This window comes from Colius striatus, chromosome 5 (assembly GCF_028858725.1).
Source record: "Colius striatus isolate bColStr4 chromosome 5, bColStr4.1.hap1, whole genome shotgun sequence".
Taxonomy (NCBI): Eukaryota; Metazoa; Chordata; class Aves; order Coliiformes; family Coliidae; genus Colius; species Colius striatus.
In genome coordinates, this window is record NC_084763.1 from 53,300,905 (window position 1) to 53,325,795 (window position 24,891).

The following is a 24,891-nucleotide window of genomic DNA, read 5'->3' on the forward strand; positions in this document are numbered from 1 at the left end:
TTTTGTAGTTTGATCACTAATATCCTGTGGCTGATTTCACACTAACAGCACACTACTGTCAGTTAAGTAGTGCTGGGATAAAAAAGAGCCTGAGTATAAATCAGTAAGTCTTCCTCTTATCTTTTAATTTGGAATCCAAATACGAAAACTTGAAATATCCCTAAAGCAAACAAAGAAAATTACACCCTCAAACAGTTAAAACCAGAAGTATTTGCTCCTGTAAGGCATTTGTCAGAGTCCCCTACAACATTCTTCTCTCTAGATTGGATAAATTCAGATTCAATGGGTGGACTGTTCGGTGGATGAGGAATTGGTTGGATGGTCGCGTTCAGAGAGTAGAGATCAACAGCTCAATGTCCAAATGGGAACTGGTGATGAGTGGTGTCCCTCAGGGATTCATAGTGGAACCAGTCCTGTTTAGCATCTTCTTCAATGACAGATAATGGGCTCGAGTGCACCCTCAGCAAGTTTGCAGATGACTGAGTGGTGCAGTTGACACACCTGAGGGATGTGATGCCATCCAGACAGACCTGACAAGCTTGTGCAGTGGGCCCATGTGAACATTGTGAGGTTCAACAAGGGCAAGAGCAAGTTCCAGTGCTCTCTCACCTGAACAGGGAAGAAATTCTTTGTATTTATTTGGAACCTCTTCTGTTCCAGCTTGTGCCCATTGCCCCTTGTCCTATCATTGGCCATCACTAAGAACAGCCTGGTTCCATCCTCCTGACACCCACCCTTTATATATTTGTAAACATTAATGAGGTCACCCCTCAGTCTCCTCTTCTGTGCTCCGAAATGGAATCTACAATTTTCATTATGGTGTTGGCTATCAAATAAAAGATGAGGGAAACGTAGACACCAAACTGTAAGCTACATGTGAAGAAAGACTCTGTGCTTCTTCCCTGGATTTAATTTTCTTTGTTAATTGTTGTTAGTTATACTGCAATATTAGATTCAATTCAATTTTTATGAAAACAGGTCTTGTCAGGTAGGACAGGACAGAAAACCAACCAACAAAAAAACCTAACCCTTTTCCTGTTCTTGATATTAATAACTTCTGGACATAAACTGTGATTTGAAAGTTAACTAACTGTGTTTCCAACATTTTTCTACAGGAAGACTAAACAAACCAAATGTTTCAAACTTGCCCAGAGGTTCAGAAGACAAACAATAGGCAACCATTTTTAATCTCAATTACCACAAAGGCACTGTGGAAAACTGTCACTTCATATTTCAACTGTAAAATATTTTCTTAAGAAACGCAAGTGCCTATAGATTTTCCCTTCCCTGCTTTCTGGCTAATCACCATGGAATGCAAAACAACTTGTTTCTTTATTACCTGCTTATATGGGAAAAGTTATTATCATAATAAAAGATTAGAAGTATCATGAGCTAAATCACATCATTGCTACTCTTTGCTGACACATTTCTGATCTTTCACTTTGCTCAGAACACATTCCATAAAAAACAGCTGTAACCTTTTCATAACACAGTTAGTGCTCTTGCTGGCATCGGGGATTAAGCATTGAAGTGTATCACAAATGTGATTCTTTCATCTTTTTAGTTCAGGATTGTTTAAGAAAGCTTTTGTAATGGTGGGCACACATGTGGGCAGAATAAATCTGCCTAGAGTGCATGGGGTCCCGGTTCATCATTGCACACAGAAAGTCTGACACAGGAATTTGTGTGGCCTGTTCTAGGGCACTTTTCAAACTGAGGGTTTGCACTCCATGGGTCAATACCATGAACTGGTATGATTTCAAACCAGATTATTCAATGCATAGTCTGGAAAACAGAGACTCTTAATGAAAAAAAGTGCTTTCAAGCATTTAACATATGCAAGATCTTTTTGTGATCTGGGATTCCCAAAGCTGAATCTCCCTTTCCTTATAGAGCTGGGAAAACTCCCAGCAGAGCTGCCTGGACAGCAGTGGCAGAAACTGACCCAGGGTCTCCAGGCAGCCACTGCCTGAGAGTAGCAGAGCTGCTCTGAGTTGAAGCTGTGCAAAGTGGTATGAGTTTCATTCTCAGCCTTTAGCACATCAACATCTAATGGGCCACCCTTCCAGGCCTCATGTTCCCTTACATCTTGTATCTCAGGAAATTCTCTGATCACTGTGAGACTGTTGTTGTGTAAAGGGCTGTGTCAGGAATAATGAACAGAAGAGTTTCATATGGAGCTTGCAGACTTCATGGCTGAGCACTGCTTACACTCAATCAGTTGTAGGTATTGCCTCAGACAAAGTGTTTGAGCCCTAGAGACCTTTTTGGTCTTAGATACTTAAGTCCAGAGTTTGATGAAAATGCACTGTTAACACTACTCTCCTATTCTGCATAACTTCCCTTGAAAACCTAAGTGAGTCAGACAGCAAAACACCTTTGTGGAGCTAACCATTAGGCTTTTGGCTGCTGTTGGCATAAAGCAGGTAGCTTTATTCTTAGTCCTTCAGTACTCCAGTTCCTATATCCAGTGCTAAGTTGACAGTACCATGCTAAACCCGAGGAAAGTTGCAAGGATTAGGAGATGCTTTTATCCTGTGTTAACAAAGTAGAGCATGAGAAACATTCAACCCCTTATTTTCCAGCATGTGCTCTTTGCTTATCTCTGAACTCACTGAAATATCAATATCACTTCACAGCCAAAACCTGAGACTTTCCTGAAGTTCATCAAAACAAACCCATCAATATCTACAGAATTTGAACATAATTTGTTTCAAAACTTTGTATAAAAGTGGCTTTTAAAAATTCCTTGGCCATTTAAGCACTATACTTCCATTTTTTTTAGTGCCAACTCTTTTAAAGTTAATGAGTACAATTTATTTCTTGGGCAATTAACTTCAAATATTTGCAAGGGAACTCACTGTTTTAGTAATGCAAGCAAGATTTACAAATTGAACCTATGAAAGAACAGCAAAATTGTGTTAAAGCTTCCAAACACTTTCCTAGAACGTGCCATCTCTAACATGCAGGCTATACTGAGTGCCTAGAGTACGTAAGCATTTTCACAAGCAAGAAAAGAGGATGTAAGTAAATCTAACATTAATGTGTTCTCCCAGTTTTTATATGCTGGTAAATCAGAGATAAAAAAGCAAATAATGCAAGTTTCAGCCACAGGTGACAACTGTGAGATAGATGCTAAGTATTTCTGGCATTTTACAAACATAGATCCTTGTGTAGGAGAAACCTATGGTACTATCTTAGCTTGCATATTTACAGCTAAGTCTTTTTTACTTACAGACAGTTTTACTTATGGAACATAAGTTATGAAATATACATAGTTAAACAAAGAACCCTAGCTCCTAGGGAGATCCTCCATCTGATGAAGTCAAAAGAAATGGTGTGCCTTTGCTTTAGTAATGGTGAAACTGCATGACATTTGTCATATTGGATTTCAGAGTGGATAGTCTGATGATTCCTTATGAAAGTGGAAAATGTGGCTTAAGCTTGTAGAGAGTGACAGGAGTAGGAGGGTTTTGCTCTGAATCACCTACAACAAGAACCCGCCTCTCTGAAGACTGCAGACTTCACACAGCAGCTGGGCTAAAGTTACAGGTAAGGAACAAACTCACTGTTGCACAATGAAGTTATTTTCATTCCAACACAGATTGCCCACACGGAGTGCTACAGTTATTCTGCAATGGCCCTGCTGCTCAATTTTCCTTTCATACTTACAGGTCTTATACAAACTCTGTTTTTCCAAGAACTGTGCTTTGCTGTGTGAATGATTTAATACATGGTTTAAATTTTATGCAAGGAAAACAAAATACTCAAAATGCTGTTCTTGGTAGTAATGTTGCTCTGGCTAAATGAGGTCATAACTTGTTGAGAGAAAAGCATTGTAGAATTGTACAGAGTTTTGTTTCCCACTGGACACGTTTGCTTGTTACCCACATGGAAATCTGTCTGCTCTGGAAGATCTCACTTTACAGTACCAAAGTGCTCCTGAGGCTCTCCAGGAGGAACATCACTGTCTGTTACAGCTGTATCTGACCATCATCACCCCTTAACAGCCTTCTCACCAGGAAAGTCATTGTCCCTCTGCAGAAACCAGAGCACTGGATCAGCTGGTAGGTTATTGCCACACTGAAAACTTGTCATTATCAAGATCAAAGTCTTCTTCAGACTTTAACACCAAAGGCTAATTGCCTACACCACCCTGGGCTTTGCCTGCAGCCAAGACAGACATCTCCCAGCCCAGTGTGTCCAGCCAGCTTTGACACCCAGAAACACTACTCAGGCACGACTCCTAAGCATCAACTTTTGCTTACTTCAAAAACCTCTATGAGCACTCATTTGAATGTGGACTGTAAATAATTTTCTTTGTACTCTAGGCATTTCTGAAATGTCTAAGGTTATATTTCATGTAATGCTTTGCCCTTGTTTTTCCAAGCAGATTTTATTCTGCTGCAGTGGAGCAATGTATATCACAAGAGGAGATAAAAGTCTAGGCTGATTTACAAAGCTGGTGACTGAAGAGCAGTGAGACATAGGAAAAGCTACAGCATTGTGATGAAAGAGCTCAAAACTTTCCATCCTTTATGATTTTTACCCTGGATAATTAGGTTTTCTTGTCGAGCAAGCTGAATTTCTTTATGACATGGAAAAATAACATTTTAAGACAGGGAATTTATATTTCAGAGGAGAAAACCCACAGCATTGTATGAAGTAAATGATTCTGAGTGCTCTCCCATGATCCAGACATCTCCACTGAGAAGAGAATAAGTTTTATGTTTTGTTTTGTTGGGGTTATTTTGTATCTCCCTAAAATGAATATACATGCTGAGCAACAGCAAGCTAAAAGAAGAGAGGCACTCAACTAGAAGGCAGGAGAAAACATCCAGAACAGGTAGAGAGCAGAAAATTGGAAAAGTTGAGACAGTTATGAATCCTGATCACAATGATCATGCAGTGTGATGTACTCTAACTAAACACATGCTCAGTCTTCACAGTTTGGAAAGCAAGTTGCCTCTTTTCACAAAATATGTACCTATTTATTATTTCAGATCTGTTTCCCTGCAGAATTGAATTAGTTGAAATAAGCTGCTTATTTTGGAAGCTGGAGGAGAATAGCCAAGAAAGGCAATTCTGGAGTAAATAATAGTTTAAAATATAAGATGTAAAATCTAGTTTAAAATTAAGATGTTCGGGGGCTAGACTGTAGCCTCAGAGGTTTTCGAGACACAGGTGAACAAAGTCATGGACAAACTGGTCTGACCCCACAGGACATTTGACTAGATGACCTCTAGTGGATCCCTCCATTCTGAGCTGTTTTGTAATTCTATATATTGAATTCTCCAGTTCCTTAAACCTGGCTGAATGTCAATCATCTTTTTTACATGCAAATTGGATGGTATAACTGTTTTTAACTACTGAAGTTCCCATGTAGAGGCATAATCTTAGTTTGCTTTTCTAGATTCATCTTTTTTTAAACAACTCCAGTCCTGCTTTTTCTACTAAACAATTTCCTATATGAAATAAGAGTGTCAGTACTGTCAGTAATGGACTAATGAAAAGCAATAAAACTGTTCAATCTATCTGCTGCAGCTCATGAAAGGCCCAACTGTGCTTGCAGCACAGAGCCAGTTGGTTTTAGGAAACTGCAGGACTGCCTCACAGTAGGTTCATCTTTGCTTGCAGTGTGATCTTTACAGGCAAAATGAAAAGCAAGAATTTTCTTCATACAAAATTTAATTGAACAGAAATGAGTGTGCTGAGAGTGTGTATTTTTTCAGCTGTAAATTATACCCTTCTAGTTGTAACAGGAAAGCCACAAATTCACCTAAATAAGTGGATGTGAACACAATGTTGTTTTCTTTGATGTGATTTCATTTATCTGATTCCATAATAAAGGAATTTTTTTGCAAGACAAATTGAGAACAGAGTGCCTTTTCAAATGACTTACTACAGGAACTGAAGCTTGAGAAACCATAATAAAAGTGACCCAAGTTCCTAATTTCATTCCATGTTCATTAGCTGTTTATAAGTTCTTCAATATGGTGTCAAATTCTTGCACTATTATAGAATGCTAATAGCCTTTTGTCCTTCCATTATGCATCCATTTTATACACAACATTTCTGAACCTAATCATCAGGAATATCCAATATGATAATGCATTTTGTGTCAGAGAACTGATGTTAAATCCATTCTTGCTATGATGGTCAATGAAGGTCAGAGAAAGAAGAACTTTCTGGAAAAGCTACAGCTGCAAATATCCATTTTGCTGCCTGTGCTCCAGCTGCTCTACAGTCAAAATTGCTCTTGCTATTGACTTGACTGTCTTCATTAATGTGGCAGAGAGTGAGGAGACCCAATACACTCATGAAGCATAATGACAGGTTAAAAAAGAAAAGACCAACTCTTTGGATGTGTCAGTCTCTCTGCTGTTAAGAGAACAAGTGTATCTTCATAGTTACATTAGCAACCTGCATTTTCACATCAATAAATTACTTTTGATAAAGACAGGGATATAGGGAGGATACATGAATTTCATTATCATTTCTACCTCTTATTCACCTTCAAAATGATTTTTAAGTATTTTGAAAGGATTTTCCCTTTTTAAAGGAAATAGGAAGAAGAGTTTGGCTCCAAAAGCAACTGTTTTGACTATTCTTTCCTAATTCCTTTGTTCAAGTGAAATGGGACAATGATATGTTGCTAGTGATTGCAACTGAGGCCTATATCCATGTGAATGCATTTATATAAGATCTATATATAACAACCTCTTTGTGCTGAATAACCTATAGGCAATTTTTTTCGATACTCTTTCAGCATAGCTGCATACCCATGCAAAAAAGAAAAATCTTTTTCTTTACCTTTGGAGTTTACTGCACCAGCTGCAGTTGAAACCAATCTGGGCAGTGACACAGGGACCACAGCTGGTGAACTGGAGGCAAGCTATGACACAGAAAAACAAACACAAATTATTACATTAGTATCACAAATAATCCTCATAAAAGGCACAGAACTATATATCTTCTCATAAGGTATTTTTAAGGACTCAATGGGTTCACACATGTCCAAAACAAGATGCTAAAACCAGCCTATTACAAAGTATTGCACAACTGTATGCACAAAGATAAATTCTATCTGTAGGATTCCACTTGTATTTCATTGGAAATATATTTCCACTTCCATAACTGTTCATTCAGCTTTACTACTGAAGCTTTATCCTTTTGCTTAATATTAAGTATTTCCTTAAATCTCTTTCTTCCCTGGCTTCAGTGTTCCTTGGTGTTGCTAACATTCAGACATAAGCAGATAAGAAGACTGTATGAAAGTGTGCAAGAACTATAATTGGATTAGAAAAAGGAAAAATAGCTGTTTTCTTGTTTTTCATAGTAGTACAGCTAGCAGTTTAAACTCAAAGATTTCTAAACAATGGAGTTTTACCGTGGACAAAAGAGGCAGATGAACTTCAAAATGTGTTTGGGGATATTCCTTTGCAGTATGATGCACAGTACACAGAAGAATTTATGTTTGTCTTACAAGCATGAAAATTACTCTTTTTTTTTCTTGAGGAAGGAAATTTAAAGGCCATGTAATTCCTCTGAAAAAAAACTGAGTTGCACAAATTTCATTCAAAACTTGCTGGGAGCTGTATACCTCTAAACTAACCTGAGATACGTGAGGATGCACTGGATAATACATCACTCACATGGGAATAAGTCTGAGAAAGAACAAATACATCTGTCCATGATTCCAAGTCCATACATAAAACTAAATACCTAAAATTGTGTGTGCATTGCTGGGAGGGAGGTCCTTCCCATATTTGGCTCCTGATTACATTATGTTTTACTTACTTGGAAGAGGTATCATTTCAACAGCTGAGAGATTGGTAATCTTTGACATCTGTAGCTCCACCCTGTGGTACTCATAAATTGTTCTTCTACGGACATCTACCAGAAAAGAAAAGTGAAAATATTTTCGTGTTACTATTTTACAGTCTGTGCAGTCTGTAGATTGTGAAAAATAATGGATGTAATGATTGCTCACCAGTCCTTAGGTGCACACATAGCACCAACTTTCTTCAGGAATATATTATTTACTTTAGACATCATGAAAGAATGTGTAAAAGATATAGAGAATTTTTCACTTGAGAAACCATCAGAACTGATAGAATAGGTATCTATTCCTGCTAAAGGATTATGAAAAGACTGAGTGTGCTCTCAAGCATCTTATTCATTAAAGCATAAATTCTAGAGAGTATACTGTCAGACATGTTAGGGTATAGGGTATGTTTCAGATGCTTACTTTCCTAAGACATTTCTCAGCTTACAAACTTGAGAGAAATGGTTTATATGCTCACTCTATCAGTTGTTAAGATGTGCAAAGAAATTGATTTCATTGCCTAATCAAATCTGTTAGCTACAAGCTATCTCACATCTAAATGCACTAGATGTTTTTTTTATATTACTACATTAAAGAAGACAAGTCTTCCTAAACAGCCAATGTCATGCACCGTCTTTACACAAGCTGACTGCATCTATGTTTCTCAAAGCAGAAATTCAATTTACTCAATGCACTGTTCCTATGGGCTTTGAACACACAGGCCATTCTAAGACTCAATCACAACATAAGTGTGAAAAAATCACCTGTTTGTTTTCAGATCAATACCCTATCACATATTCTGAATACTCCTGATTTTAAGTGCACAGCTGCAATGCAGACCGGTGAGCTTGTACATTTGCAAATTAAAAGTACAGCCTATACCAATCTGACACAATAATGATGATTTCCTGGTGCACTGCATTCAAATTTCTGTCCTTTTTGAAAGTCTGTTAAACTAATTGAAATCGATGCTAAACACAATCACTGACTCCGTGGAATTATTCTAGAGAGAAACAGTTACATATAAAGGATTAACAGGTTACTCTGGTCAATGGCTGGTCTGAGTCTACATGCAACAGATCAAAAGGAATTATAGACAGCCACAAACTTAATCTTACAGTATTCTGTGTTGCCAGCCCTGTATGGATTAGGGCATTTTTTGTTCCTTGGTATAAAGGCTGCATTTCTGTTGCTTGAAGTAGGCTCATGTCGGCTCCCCAGCTGTTAAGCAACCATATAGCACCAAATCCAAAGTGTTTGTCACAATCTCTTGTTCAGAGGGATATTGTAGGCATTTTTCAGACCAAAAAAAATGGAAATGTAACTAAAATCAATCAAGCAATAAGTACTAACTTTTAAGGAATGAGAAAAAGTGCACTAAGGTGTCAGGTGGCTAAGATGCTTCTTGGTTCAAGCAGAAAAAGCCTTCTAAGAAAAGAGAGATGGTCAATCTCTAAAAGCACAACTGTGGGAATCCCCCTTACACCAGATATAAAATAACCATCAAGCTATTGGTGTCAGTTGGAATAAACAGGAGAATGTCTGAGGAGAGATGAGGAGGCAGAAGCTGAGCTGTGCTGGGTAAGGTAACTTTCCTACACCAGCCAGGTTTGCTGTGGGGGAAACAGCTTCTCTGGTCTCTCTAACTGCATAAATTCTCAGGCACAGGTAGGCAGTGTCTGGCTTTCAGGCAATAATATTCCTATTTAGCTCCAAATCAGCACCTTTGCCAAGAAGTTACTCTTGCCTTTTATTTGAAGTTGACTTTGTTGTGGCAGATTTCTCTTTTGTTATGAAATGCACCTATCATTGAGCTAGTTTTAGGTTTTATCTGCAAAGTCATGCTGACTAGTTAAAACACAGATATGGGGACATGCCAAACATTTACTCCAATAAATGCCTTGGCCATGACCTTCAAACCCACTGGACAGAAAGGGTTTTCAAGACAAAGGTAATCTTGTGCAGGGCTGGGGAAAATCTCTTGCCAGCAGTGAGAGGTTTATGCTCCCAGGATGGTAAGTCCCATAAAAACATCTGCCAAGCCAGAATGATCTCAGGAAACACGCTTGAAATGAACTCCTGCCAATGCTGAAGGCTGTAATTTGTCTCCATAGAAATTTTTATCCTTCTGTCCAAAAAAATAAGCAAATGAATACATAAATTAAAATGGTGGGTGCTGACATTTTAATTGAACTCCGTTTCATCTCATCACTAGTGATGCAGACTGGTATGCTGTAATCCTGTTTACTCTGAAACTTTCCTAACAGACTCCTCACAAAGCATTTAAGAAATAAGGACTTCTAGCTTTCCAAAAATCCAGTGAGAAACAGTTTCTCAGGCACTTTTATCTCATGTAGCGTATGAAATATCTAAAACCCACTGATTTAAAGAGAATTAAGTTTGTTATGAAGAAAGTAATTTCTAAGCACATCTATTTCAGTGTGATTGTTGATCTCATTAAATCCCACTGCTTGGTAGATTCAGGTTTGATCTTTCATAGGTCAGGAAGAAGACTGTGCCAACCACGGGTGCTAAGGGATCTGTGTCTACTGTAGGAAACATAAGCACAGGAAAGTATTTGCATGGTCACCTTCTCATAGCTTCCTATACACACGCAGGCAGGGGGTTGGAAACACTAGTGTTGAAATTTTTCTGCCTGGTCGGGTTGTAAACACATGCAGGTGTAGATTTTGTGAAAGTCCTGCTTGAGACATGCCATGCTTAGCTCCTCAACATGCACTTTTTCCTTCTTATTGAGATTTCTGAACCCGTATCTCCTTAAAAAATAGATTAGAAAAGCTAAACTAAACAGGATGACCAGAAAAGCTATTATCCTTCCGACACCTTCCCTTTCAAACCTCTCCATACACACGACTGACCCAACTTAGGTGGAACTTGTTCCTCTTTGTCTTATGCTGTCAAATTATGGCTTTTACAAACAAGCACAAGTGCAGAATCACAGTGAGCTTATGAGTCCATGTACTTCAGGATGCATCTGAACTTGACAAAAAACTAGTGAAATCATTTGATGTAGTAAGACACAGAAAGTTAAGCATCGTGTGCAGATATTTTCTGAAAAAGAAGGCAGTACATCAGGTTTACCAGGGAAGAGAGGAAAGGGACTTTCTGCATGCATATATATATATTTTAAGTACCATTTCTGGTTCTGAATTTGGGAAGATATGTGTCTATTTTTCTCCTAATCATGACAATATTTTACTTTTCTGCAGCTCTCAGTATCTCAAATACCTTTTTTAACCAAATGATGTTAACTTTTAAGTTTTTTTTTAAGTAACAGATTCTGGTTTTTTACATTTGGTTTTAATTTGCAGCATGGTCCAAATTGTTCTTTGGTTTGCTTCTGTGGCACATACTTGTATCTTTGAATACAAGGCCAAAGGTACAGTCCCTGCAGAAAAAGCTGAAGAAAACACCAGCTACTTGAGGTAAGTACATTCCTCAGTGACCGAGAGAGATAACGGAGGAGGGTCAGAAGACCAACTGAAAAATCCTTTCAAGGGATTAAGCAACGGATGGGTAAATTATAGATGTGTAAGATTTTGGTGTGGCAAAACATTTCTATGTAGTTTTATCACAGTAGATTTAAACTAAATAAGGACATGAAACTGCCAGAGTTAACTAAATGTACTAGATAGGTAGAGTGCTCTGGAGATGGAGCAGTGCCAGAAGAGCACCAGTGACTTCTTAATGTACTTGAAGGGTCAGTAGCTACTAATAAACCATTCTACATATGGTCCAACAGATGCACAATCTCTCTGGTACTTTTCTATCACATAATCAGTTCTCCTCATACAGCATTCTTCAGCTAAAACCTGCAACCCAGTGAAATGTGAAATATATTGGAGAAGTCAGTCTGATTTTTTAAATTACATGTTCACACAAATAAAAATCTTTGTCAGTGCAAGACTTCTAGGGCGAGAGAAATGCATTCATACAGTTGTGCCTTCATTTTTAAGTCTAGCTGATAGAGAAAACACAAACTGCAAGAGGGTGCACTTGATTGTGCACAAGTGAATGTAAAGCAAACAATATATGAAACATATCCAGCTTATACTGCAAGCAATTTGTTAAAAAATTAAGTGGTACAGAGAGGTGGGACACAGCTGCTGTATTATACAGCTACTGGTTTCGCCTAATAAGGACTTCAGCAACCATGGTGCAAATATGTGTTTTGCTAGCCTGGTATCTCTGATTGCCATCGCCACAAAAAACAGGGAAATCCAAACATCAAAGAAGTCTTTGCTCTTTGTTTTTAACAGCTTCACATTGCTAAACTTATCAATATTAACTAATTAACTCTTGAGATGTTGACACTGGAATCCAACATGTCTGTAATCAAACCGCCACCACAATTTCTCTCGGTCATTAACCAATACACGTGTCTGAATCCAGACCAAAATTCAGATTGTCTAATTTTATTAATGCTATTATTCTCTTAAAAGTTACTAAAAAAATCCTCTAAAATCTGGAAACAGCACTTCAAAGAAGTATAATCTATGAATAAGCTAACCAGTGAAGTAGGCTCTGAAAATACCTACTTTATGAACCATGTGGAAAAACCTGTTCTGCACCAGTGGTTGGTGCCTACCACACATCATTTACTTTGAAACTCTCCATATCCTTTCAGATGTAACTCTGCTGCTCTTAAGACAGGATCTAGGTGTGAAAAATATGTTTTCCCTCTTAGCCACCATCCACTGAACTGCCTTTCTGAGATTAGTTGAAGTTGAAGGTTTCGACTAAAACAAGAACATTTAAAACTTTGATCACCTTCTACCAGTCCGTGAAGTGCTGTTAACCACTAAAGATTGGCACTATGCCCATCTCCTTTCTTCACTGCTCCTGAATGGGACATCTAGGGCCAAGGAATCCTGTTGCCTGGCTAAACCCTTTTGGGTCACCAGACAAACATATAAGGCCATAGGAGCTGTCACTTTGTGGAATTAGTTACACTAGAGCAAAGCAAGAATAAACACTGTGAATTTAGAGTGATTTAGTGAGGCCCACTTTGCACAGAGGCAAATGACAACTTTATCAGTAAGGCAGCAGCAAATTAGACTTTGGGGTTTCCCAGATGGTGCTGTACCTTTATACAATAAATATCACAACATAAACTGCTAGTCTTCCCTTCAGGAAGGTAATGCTAAGGTACTTTCAGGATCCTCACTGCTGTAAACAAACTGGAGAGAAATCTTCAGCAAATGGTTTTAACATGCAGAGTTGTCACTTAATTATATGCTTGAGTTACACTACATATTGAGTGGCAGTCGTTGCACTGAAACTGAAATATTACTAACACATATCTCAGCCACAATTTCATTTGTGTATATAGTGTTGTTGAGTAATATCAGTGTTAGTAAACGTTGAGTTGGCAAGGTATGGATTTCCTAAAAGAGCTGTACCTAATACAGTAGAGGCCAAGATCATGAAGAAGTATGTGTCATCATGGAGAAAAATCCAGCCATTATCTGTAACTACAAGACTAGTAACTCACTGTATAGACCCCGTGAACCTGTCACTCTCTTATCCTACAAGCGTATTTCATGCTCTCTGGGAAAACAAAGCACAATCTGGGCAAGCTCACTGGTGGGCTTTTTCACGTTGTGTGTTGCAGGAAACGCTTTTTCATTTCTTCTTCATGCAGAATAAAAAGCTAATTGAAGACCAAAGGGAAAAGAACACTGAAACAAAGGAGAAAAACGTAATAATCCTGAAGGAAAACAAAGGTGCAGGGGAAGAAAGATGGTCATGAAATTAGAGAGAGATCTTAGGAGTTTGCAGAAGGGAGAGTAAAAGACCCCGCAGGCAACTGAAAGAATGACCAAGAATAGATTGCCAAGGATGGCTGAGAAAAAAGGCCCACTGAAAAAAAAAAGGGAACAGGGAAGAGAAACTGGTTGTAAAGGAACAGAGACAAGGTTGCTGATGCAATAACGATGCTGAGAAAAAGAGAAAAGACTTGATGGAGCAACATGTAAAGCTATTTCCCACCTTTGTCTTCACCAATCATTTGTTCTCTAGCTGGAAATCATCCATTAAACATTTTTAATGCCTTTGTTCGAAAAGGAAAAATAGTTAATAAGTGTTCAGCCTGCCTGAAGAAGAAGAAATCACGGTGGTCTCTCTAACTTACCAGACAAACAGAAGTAGAGGCCCAAATCCTGGCTCATTTCACTTGAATTACATGCAAGAAGCAGAGACTTCCTCTGAAACTGATCAATGGACTGAGTTTGCTATTTTGCTGCCACATAAATCTCAGAATTAAGAGCTTTTCTTGTTAACACTAATGTAATGGAAAAACTTCTTTCCCTTTATGCATTACCATTCATTCTAAAGCAGCCCTAGGGTATATACAGGTGTATTTATCTAAACATATTGAGATATATATATATGTATATAAATATTGACCAATCTGCACCCATATAACAGAACCACATATATGGTGAAAAAATACAGACATTTGCTATATGGAAGCAATAGAAGCAGATCAAGAAAAAGAAAATCAAACAGAAAACAAGCAGAAAGCCACCTGCCAAAAATATCCCATCTCCATGTTTTAACTCCTAAAAGATAAGGTGAAAAAATGTAGGTACCTGTATTCTTTTAGGGACAGATACAAGGAGTATTATTGCAAAGCCTTTATATGTAGGGGTATATTACCAAAAATAGGTATAAAATGATCAGGGTCCTCCATTTCAAAAAGCTGAGAAAATCCTTTCTTTTCACTTTTGTCTCTTCAAGAGGATCCTTTTCAACACTCATTAAGATGCACTTTTGAACTGAAATGGCTGACCAAAAAGCATGTTTTTCTCTCCTCAGAAGGAAATATGTTTGCCTTGCTTTAGAACATCTTGCAGGAGTATTAAAAGCTCTTAGTAATGTTTTGGACAGTATGTCAGAAAAAAAACAGATAAATAATTAGTTCTAAATCTTTCAAATTACTTTAATAGAACTAAGACTATTATAGTGACATTTTAGAATGCTGAGCACACAGAGTGCATCAAAGACAGTCAGCATTTTTGAAAAGTGGGAGGATACTTTTGTTCCAATACACTTATGTTGGACTTAGTGACTCTTTACTTCTCATTTGCAAGTTGTATACAAAAGTAACTGACAAAAACTCAAACATGAAGCAGTGCAGTTGTGGGGTTTTTGTTTGATTTGGGTTTGGATTTTTTTTTTTTATAACTAGCCAGAACTGTATTCTCTTGATGGAAAAGTCTTTGCTAAAGTGGGAAGCAAGAACTAATAGCTACACTATCTTTACCTTCTTTTTGGACAAACCAATAGCAATTTATATTCTTCTGTTGTCTTAAGAAGCTAACAAATAAAGTAAAACAACAATTCTATCATATCACTATTTCAGTAATTGACTAGAGTCATAGTTGATTTAACACCTCTGAAAAACAAGAATGCAAGAACATGCATATTTTAAGATCATCTGACACTGATTTTCTATGGGTCAACATTATTTACCAGTTCTGTCAGGGTGCTAGTCTGTCCCTACTAATATAAACTTGTTTCAGTGAAAGCACAATTTAGTTTCAGGAAAATCTACTGCAAACTGATGGTTCCCTAGTTTAATATTAACTCTAGTGTATGCTGCAAACTAGCAAAAATAATAGTGAATTACCACCATCCAGAGAACTAGTTGTTAAGAAGAAAAGCAGTGCATTATACACAGTAATACAGAAATAATGTTATCAAATTGTTGCTGCTGTGGCATTTTTTAGACACCTTACCTACATTCTGTTCTTATCTGCCACTCCTGAATGTAACTTAATGACAGAGTAAGTTTAAGATGAAATACTAGGCAGATTTTTCCAGTAATTATAGTCACACTACTTAGGAGAAAGTGTCATGTAACAAAAAGGTTTCCAGAAGAGTAGTAAGTAACTGTGTATTCATCAAAACCAACATCATGTAGCAATAGTAAAACAAGGTGCATGTCTGAAATATTACTACGGAAAGAAACAGTCAAACTAGAATAAATAATCACATATACCATGTATTTTGCATACAAAGTATGTAAATCTATATTAAGTCCTTTAGGCCTGATGCCTAAAGATCTGCATTTTGCTTGTATTTCTTATGTTGAATTTTTGTGACTATTCTTATGATTCATTTGCACAAGTCAATCAACCTAATTTCCACCTGAACCCATTTGAGGAGCTTTTACAAGCTGAAGACTCACAGAAACAGCTAGATTGTGCACTTACAAACATCACTCAAATTGCTGAAATTGGTTGCCTAGATTCATTTTTTCCTAACCACTCAAAAGCGATCCTTTCAACCACAGGCACAACTATCTATCATACTTAAGAAACCATTTTTTCCCCAAGACCTGAACTCTTAAACGAAATCTGTGCATGTTAACCTCCTTCACACTGCTCTGAGTTCACAACAAGCAACAGATGGTACTGAAATTTTCAGTCTTCCCCACAGCAGGATGTATAAGACATAGGATTTATGCTCCCTCATGTCAAAGACTGTGCTGGGAGGTAGGATGAGCTGAAAGGTAATGAATAGCACCTGCAACTTCAATGTCACCCCTGCCTACAGAATGCCTTAAATATGGCTGCATCAAGTCAATCAGGTCAGTCCTTGTGAGCTCTATCTGCTCCACACCTGTGTCAGAGTTCACTTTAGGAGAATGTGCCTGGACTCAGTTCTAGGTGGCTGGTTCAAGCACGGCTCCTCCCATCTACACCCTTATTAGGGAAACATCAAAAACTGAACTTGGTAAATTTTCTCTAAATGTGTAAATAAAAGCACCAAACTTAGAAAATGATCATGCTCTCTAATGGCTAAACAACTTCAAAGAGTTCTGTACACAATATGTTTAAACAAAGCATCAAGGAAATCACTATTTGCTTTCAGTCAAGCCATACAAAATATAATTCATGCCAAAGAAACTTTGATGTCACCTGCATTAGTGTTGCCACGAGTGTGAGCCTAAGATGTTGTTTAATAACTACATCTCCTCCACTTTTCTCTCACTAAAAATATATGTATGAATTTGAATTTCAGAAAGTACCAAGAACTTACAGCCCAGTCTGTTTGGGTACAGAGGATTTTTCTGAAAAGGTTGCTTCTTCCTTGCTATGGACATATTCTAGATAAAGTATCTTATAGAATACCAAGTTGTACTGGTTGACAGTTTAATTTCACATTATTTGTCTGGCCATTTAGTTTTATTTACTTAATTTATCAACTCAAAGAAACAATGACAGAGAAAGCCACATTGGGAATTATCAAGCAAATAAAATTACACTTGAATTAACAAGCTGAAATTAGCTAAGTGATTTGTTGTGCAGCTAATCATCCTTGATGAAATCAGCTTATACTAATTTCACAGTCTCCAAATCATCAGCTCCACTGCTATTCTACATACTGGGAATCTGCTGGATCCTGTGCACGACCACAAACGCATCCGAGAGTCCCACTTTCACTGGGTGGTTGGTTGAACTTATCTGTGTCACAGCAACAGGAATCTAGAATATCAAACAGGAAGATATGCATGAAATAGTGAAGTAAAAAAAATCAAGCAAAATATAACACTACTAGAATGAACATTTAACCAGTATAAAAGTTCTAAATAAACACTTTTATATAATACAGCATAATACGAATAAGGATTTATTAAACATTTAAATGGCTGGTTTTAACTTGTATTTTATTTCATTTTGCTTTGCTTCTTAATAACAATATTCACATCATTACTTAGAGGGGGAACAATTATGATGAAAGAGAAAAGGGTAGTAATTTTAAGTAATTTATTTTCCCCAGTTGAAAAAGTGGGATGATGTGCTAGTATCAGACAAGGAGAAGGAGGCAATACCTCTTGTCTACTATTGAACACACAAACTGTGGAAGTTCAGCCTGGAATGAACATTTTAAAAGCTTATGGCTCAGTTAACTTGCACTTAAAACTGTTGGAAGAGCTTTCTGAAGAGATCTCTGGTGCAATGATATTCACATTTAACATGTCTTGGACTAGTAGGGAATGCCATGCAAAATGTAGAAAGTGCCAGATGCTCACTTGTCAATATCTGGAGGAAGAAATGAAAACACTTTGATAACCAGCTTTACCTTACAGAGAAGTATTGCTGCTGGACAACATGGTTGTATGGAAATAGGTGTCAAATTTGATCTCATTCTTAGGGCAGATTGCAGCTTTGGCTGGTACTTGTATGGAAGTAATAGCTTTAGAGTTTTGTAAAGTGTTTGACTTAGTGACATGTAGGATTTAGACAGTATTAATATCCAGTTAACTAGACTGACTGGTCACAAACAGGAGCCATCACTAAAGAAGCAGCTCAGACTGATAGTGGATCTTTACAGTATATCTTGTTTCTATAGACACCAGGCCTGCTATCCAAAAGTTTTATTAAAGACTGGGAAAGAAACATAGATTTACTGCCTAGCAGTTCTGCAAATGATGCTTGCAGAGTAAAACTAATGAAATGCCTGGATCAATTAGCAAAGTTATGCCTTGCAAAATTTGCAAAGTTGTAACTCAGAGAAAAAAGAACTCAGGGTAGGGGTTTGGGGACCATATTCCAGAAAGCAGCAGTTCTATACGGAATCTCGGTATTACAGGGTATGAACAACTCCAAATGTCAGAAAGGACATTGCAGCAAGAAACTTAATAGATGTGATATTTAGTTACAAAAACAGTGAAATATGGCCTAGGAGTGGGCTTCTACCTTCTACTTGCACATTAGATCATTACTGAAATGTTACACAGACTTTGGGAATATCTACTTCTTAATATTCTATTAATTAATATTCTATTTCTTGTCCCCAACAGGAGTGGCAGTTTCTTGCAGTAAAAATGCCACAAGTGATCAAGTGGTTTGTTATTTGAAGTTCTTTTAAAATAAATTTGGTTCAGAGCTTGAAAGTCACTTTTCCTTTCACCATTTAATACAAAATTTTAAATGACTCAGTGTTATCTTGTACTAAAACAGGATGCAGCAGCCAAATTGAACATAAAATACAAACAAAAACTTCAAGAGAAGTTAAAAAATTTTGGATCAGAAATATCTCAGTAGATTTTGCCAAAATCCCTACATATGTCTGTACTCTTGAGCTAGGAGTTCTAGTGAGAGTGACAAACTTGCACAATCATTTTCTAAAACAATTAGGAAAATTGTAGTAGGGTCCATTTAAACAGAAGCAGCAGCCAAAATTTTGGGTATATGTTTTCGAAATGGGGTTTAGAAACAAGGGTTTGGGTAAGGTGAGGAAAACATAAATTTAGTATAGTCAGAACTTCAAATTGAGGTAGAGCCTGTGTCAAACAATTAGTTGTATAGACAGAAATGCAAAGTAAAAGGGAATATATGACCCAGGGGAACTCTTATATTCTCTTGGAAAACTACATGTCTGTTCTGAAATCCTCACCTAAATGGCAAGATACGTCGTGACAGCCTGACATAGTTGACAGCAAGCTAAGAAAGTGCAAGTGGTTGTTAACAGTTGGCAGAGGTTTTATGTCAACTCTTGTGTTGTACCAATCACCAATTTATAAATAAGTTATGAATAAGATGCCCACTAGTGCTGCACCCATATATTTTGGATTCCACACTTCCAGAACGGAGGAAAACAATTTAGAATTCATGTAGAATTCTATACATAATTTGGATCAGTATTCTAGACAGTATTTTCCGTCACAGTTCTCAACTTTTATTCAACTTTGGGGACATGTCAGAATTTTACACTTCAAAAAAGAATAAAAGAATGGTCTCTGAACTTATTTTGAAGGATATGGTAAGCAGGGATGCAATTACTGCTAGACTTCAAAAGTGAGTCAAAATTAAGAGCCAGAGGATGCTGCAAAATAATAATTAGGACAACGATGGTACTTTCATAGAGTTTTCATTGCCAGTATCCTAAATATTTACTAATTACTCTACAGGCCAAACTGCATGAAATTGAACCAGGAGTTTGAAAGTCACATAAACTGAGCACTCTTAAAATCAAAGATTCTGTTTGCATGTTAATATTATTTATAATAATAACAGAGGCAAAGAAATATCAGGTATACATAAAGCAGGCAGAATATTCAGCCAGACTGTGGGGTTTTTTGAGTTTTCAGGAAACAATCACATGGGTTGGAGTCTTGTTACTGAAACCAGAATATTTTCCATCACGTGTAGCAGGAGCACCAATTTTATCTAAGTGCTAGAACTTAATCACTTTCATTCCATTCTGCCTCTTCTTATGGTAGAAAGAAATCTACTACAAGTCTCTTTCAGAATTGTTTTCCAACTTCACATATTGGGCAATTTGAACAGGCATTTCAACTTTAATAATGGTTTCTGGATGACTACATAAATAGAGAGTCATTACTATTTAAATGAACAAAGAAAGCTTTCAAGCCAACGAAATTAAGGAAAATATCCTAAACCATTAACAAAGTCTTTGCCTAATTTGTTCAGTATTAATCATGGACAGAAAAAGAAACTAAATGTTACACTAAGGAACATTAGCTATAAGCACTAATGAGAAAATTATATATAGAATAGTTATTTTGTCCAAAAAGAAGCAAAGCTCTTAAGAACTGAATTTCTGTGAAATGTAGAAAATGAGTCATTACTGATGTACAAAAAAGTATACCTTTACAGAAACTTTTCTTTATTACTGTTTATGTTCTGTTGGTTGGTTTGCACTAGAACGTATTTCATATGTAGAGAAGGCCAATGGCATCCTGGGATGCATCAAGAAGATTGTGGCCAGCAGGTCAAGGGAGGTTCTTCTCCCTCTCTACTCTGCCCTGGTGAGGCCTCATCTGGAGTCCTGCGTCCAGTTCTGGGCTCCTCAGCTCGAGGGACAGGGAACTTCTGGAGAGAGTCCAGTGCAGGGCCACCAAGATGATCAGGCGACTGGAACATCTTTCATACTAGCAAAGGCTGCAGGAACTGGGGCTGTTTAGTCTGGAGAAGAGGAGACTGGGGGGAGATCTTTTTAACATTTATAAATATCTAAAGGGTGGGTGTCAGGAGGTTGGGACATCCCTTTTTTCTATAGTAGATAGTAACAGGACAAGGGGTGATGGGATGGAGCTGGAACACAAAAAGTTCCACTTAAATATAACAAAAAACTATTTCACTGTTGAGGTGAGGGAGCCCTGGCACAGGCTGCCCAGAGTGGGTGTGGAGGCTCCTTCCTTGGAGAACTTCAAGACCCGCCTGGACATGTTCCTATGCGACCTGATCTAGGTGGAGCTGCTTCTGCACGGGCGTTGGATTAGATGATCTCTAAAGGTCCCTTCCAACCATTCTATGATTGAATTCTCTATTTGTATGTTCTTTCAAATGCATAATCACAGCTATTTTAGAAGTAGATTTTTAAGATAAACACCTGGTGTCATTAGCACAGAGCCCCTGTGGGATGCTTTATATTATAGCAACCTGTCTGCTGCATTTCTTACATGATATTTCAGCTTGGAAACTTTCAATGACAATGCAATTAAGACCTCACAGATTTACCGTACATGACTGTCATTTCTGATGAATTGTGATGTTAAACTGAAGTCACACCAAAAGGACAGTAGAAATCCTGTGCAACTCACACAAATAATGTTACTGGAGTTAATGGGGCTCCTAACAACAAGAACCACCAACAAGAGAAATGGTCCATAAGGAAAAACTTCTTCAGAAAACAATGGATTTAGCACTGGAAAGTAAATAAATTCCCAGCCAAACTTACAGTTACTAGAATCAAGTTTAAACTTACAAGTGTCTCAGTTTTTGCTTTCAAACTTGTGTGATTAGTGATTTGATATTTTATTCAATTTTCCTCATTTAGATGAAAAGCTGAGGTAATTTAAATAGAATAGAAGCTGCAAATAAAGAGTGTAGTCTTCTGGAAATCTGCACCTCCAAATCCATTCCCAAAGCAACTCCCAGTGGAATACAATAGTTGAAACATCCTAAGATTTTACAAAAATCTTTTGTCAAAAGATTTACAGATCATCAGTATGTTACTATTACCACTTTAAAATGTCTCTTTGCTTAACTATACACAATAGTTGTAAAATGATGTTTGGTAATTCCATTCAGGAAAAGAATAACTTATGACAGGGGATTTCAAAGACTCGTCAGCAGAAAAATTGTAAATGATCTCATTTGTAAATTCCAATTCTTTCTGTCTCTAGATTAATGAAAAGAACATTAACTATTCCTCCTCATAAAAGTGCTGTGGTTCTGGATGAAGCTTCCAGTAGTGCAGTGAGAGAAAGCAGCCTATGTCATTGTGGCACACAAATTGTTTATCCACAGATTAAATTATGTACTTGCATGCAAATCTAGGGAACCACATGTGATGCTAATGTATCAAAAATAATGTGACCAGTAGGATGAAGGAAGTGATTGTTCTTTTGTACTCAGCCCTGGTGAGGCCTCACCTTGAATATTGTGTCCAGTTTTGGGCCCCTCACTACAGAAGGACACTGAGGTGCTGGAGCGTGCAATGGGCAATGAAGCTGGTGAAGTGTCTGGAGAATAGACCTTATGAGGCACAGCTGAGGGAGCTGGGGATGTTTATCTTGGAAAAGACTGAGAGTAAATACAATCACTCTTGACAATTACCTGAAAGGGGGTTGCATGAGGTGGTGGTGGTCTATCTCTTCTCTGTAGTAATGAGTGGCAGGACAGAAGGAAATGGGCTCAAGTTGTGCCAGGAAAGGTTTAGGTTGGAGTTTAAGAAGAACTTTTTCACTGAGATGATTATTAAGCATTGGAATGGGCTGCTCAGGGAGGTGGTGGAGTCACCATCCCTGGAGATATGCAAAAGACACACAGATGAGGTGCTGAGGGATGACTCGATGATCTTAAAGGTCTTTTCCAACTGTAAGAATTCTATGATTCTATGATTAATGAGCTGTCCCATTTCCTTCTTTCTTCCTAAATCAATAAAATTTTCCACTTCCTGGCCCTCTGTATCATCATTTATATTTATGCAAAATAAACACCAGATACTATCTGTTTAGAGGAACAGTTTCTCTCAACCATATTAGATGCATTTTGCACAAGGTCAGATATAATAGAAAGGGCAGAGCATCTCACATTCAAGAACAGTAGAACCCTGGAAATGTCATCATTTTAATTTCAGAATGCATATATAACTCTTGTCAACTTGATTTAAAATTAAAAACTGAAAGAGTATCCCCACTTCTTTGAGTCTTGAAGGCAGAAACTTTTCTGCAGTCTTTAAAAAATTGGGTTTTTTTTTGTCTTTTAAAACATTACAATAGGAGACAAAATAAAGCTTCACTGCACAGTCCTCTCATCAAGCAGAGGCTCCATTGTGCTTAGCAGAGTAAAGCTTTTGTGAAACTGCAGTCAAAATACAGATAAACTGCATTTTCATAGGTGAACCCTACAAAACCATACATAACTTTTAGAATAAGAGCCTAAGCAGACCTTGCATCAACATATCTTTTATAAGATAAGGAAAGCCATGTAATAGGGCATACCAGAAGTTTCTTATGTCTAAAGATCCAGCAAGAGTGTCAAGTTGCAATCAAAGGATCATAGAATGGTAAGGGTTGGAAGGGACCTTTAGAGATCATCTAGTCCAATCCCTCTACAGAAGCAGGTTCACCTAGATCAGGTTGCATAGGAACATGTCCAGGTGGGTCTTGAAGACCTCCAAGGAGACTCCACAACTCCTCTGAGCAGCCTTTTCCACTGCTCTGTCACCCTCATGTTTGCAAACTGCACAGATGGTGATATCACTGCTGCTAATAGAATAGCCCAGATCTTCATCAGCTTTGTAACGAAGGTGAGAGGACTACTATAATTTCTACTTCATTCAGGTGCGTAGCTCAACATAGGCATGAAAAATAAGCTTGAAGACTCACAACTGGTTTATAGTAGAGAGAGGAGTGAACTCAAATTTCTCTCCAAGTTTGAAGAATCAGCTGTATCACTGATTATATTAATATAAGGAGGACAACAGAGAGACTAACATCTTGAAAGTCACATCATGCATGCCAAATTGAGATTAAAATAATAATAAAAAAGAGAAAATGTTCTTTGCCCATAGAGATTTGAGCTTATCTACCTTCTAATTCTCTTTTGCATGTGATTTAACTGGAGCTAGAGTCTCAAGGCTTTAGCCTTTGGAACTAGCACTCTAACAAGAAAAAAAAACCACTTAAAGTAACAATTAAAATTCTGAAACACATGGAGAATGCAGAAGAGCCAGAGACAACATTTTGGTGCTATGAAGGTAAACCAAATGACCTCAATTTAACCAGTGTTATCACCAAATAGATGCTAAACATCACAGAGATCCAAACCACTTATTTGAAATATGTGAACTCTGAAATACACCAATTACCAAGAAATGATGGCTGCAGGAAAATGGTGATCATGTAATACTAACCATTAATTAAAGAGAATTTTCAAATAGGCCCATATTAGGTGAAGCAATTGAGAAAATGACACCTTACCTTTCAAAATCCGAGAGGAATTTACTACACAACCATGAATTTACTAAACATTCAACACTTTCAATCACTCAAAAAAGGCCCGTTGAAACCCAGGAGGAGCACACATTTGAGCTATGTTGATGGTTTTCAAGTCACATGAGTATCACTTTTACAACAAAATGTCATTTTCAGCAAAATAATGATCTTATAAAGTAATATAATGAAATGATTTTACATATCTGAACTTTCAAATACTCATCCCAAAAATGTAGGGAAATTGCTGGCAGGTATGAAGTAATGTGTCTACTTAAATGACAGTTTTCAGACAACAACTTACTTCTTTGTAGCCGAAAATGATACGCCCATCATTGAGAAGGGTGGCCTGAAAAGTGAAACTGCCCAGGTTGTAATTATCCTGCAGATGTACATGGTCCCATTGGACAACTAGTGCTGTGCCTGTGAACCCCAGAGTGGGGGCAGAAAGGCAAAAGGGAGAAAAAAAAAATGTGAGAAAAAGATTAACTAACTATAGAAAAAGTACTTAACTACAGTTTCTTGAAACAAAATCAGTGATTTGTCTCTTTTCAGCGACTTTCAG

The 24,891-nt window shown here is 37.5% G+C and overlaps 1 protein-coding gene across 1 annotated transcript in view; it reads right to left on the reverse strand.

Moving 5' to 3' along the window:
* PLXDC2 (plexin domain containing 2) overlaps positions 1 to 24,891 on the reverse strand; it is a 250,410-nt gene that overhangs the window by 38,931 nt on the left and 186,588 nt on the right. Inside the window, exons 6-9 of the mRNA XM_061997126.1 lie at positions 24,631 to 24,749; positions 17,244 to 17,343; positions 7,801 to 7,896; positions 6,814 to 6,895 (exon numbers count right to left, since the gene is read on the reverse strand). Of these exons, the coding sequence (XP_061853110.1) occupies positions 6,814 to 6,895; positions 7,801 to 7,896; positions 17,244 to 17,343; positions 24,631 to 24,749 (397 nt within the window). The remainder of the gene's footprint in view (positions 1 to 6,813; positions 6,896 to 7,800; positions 7,897 to 17,243; positions 17,344 to 24,630; positions 24,750 to 24,891) is intronic.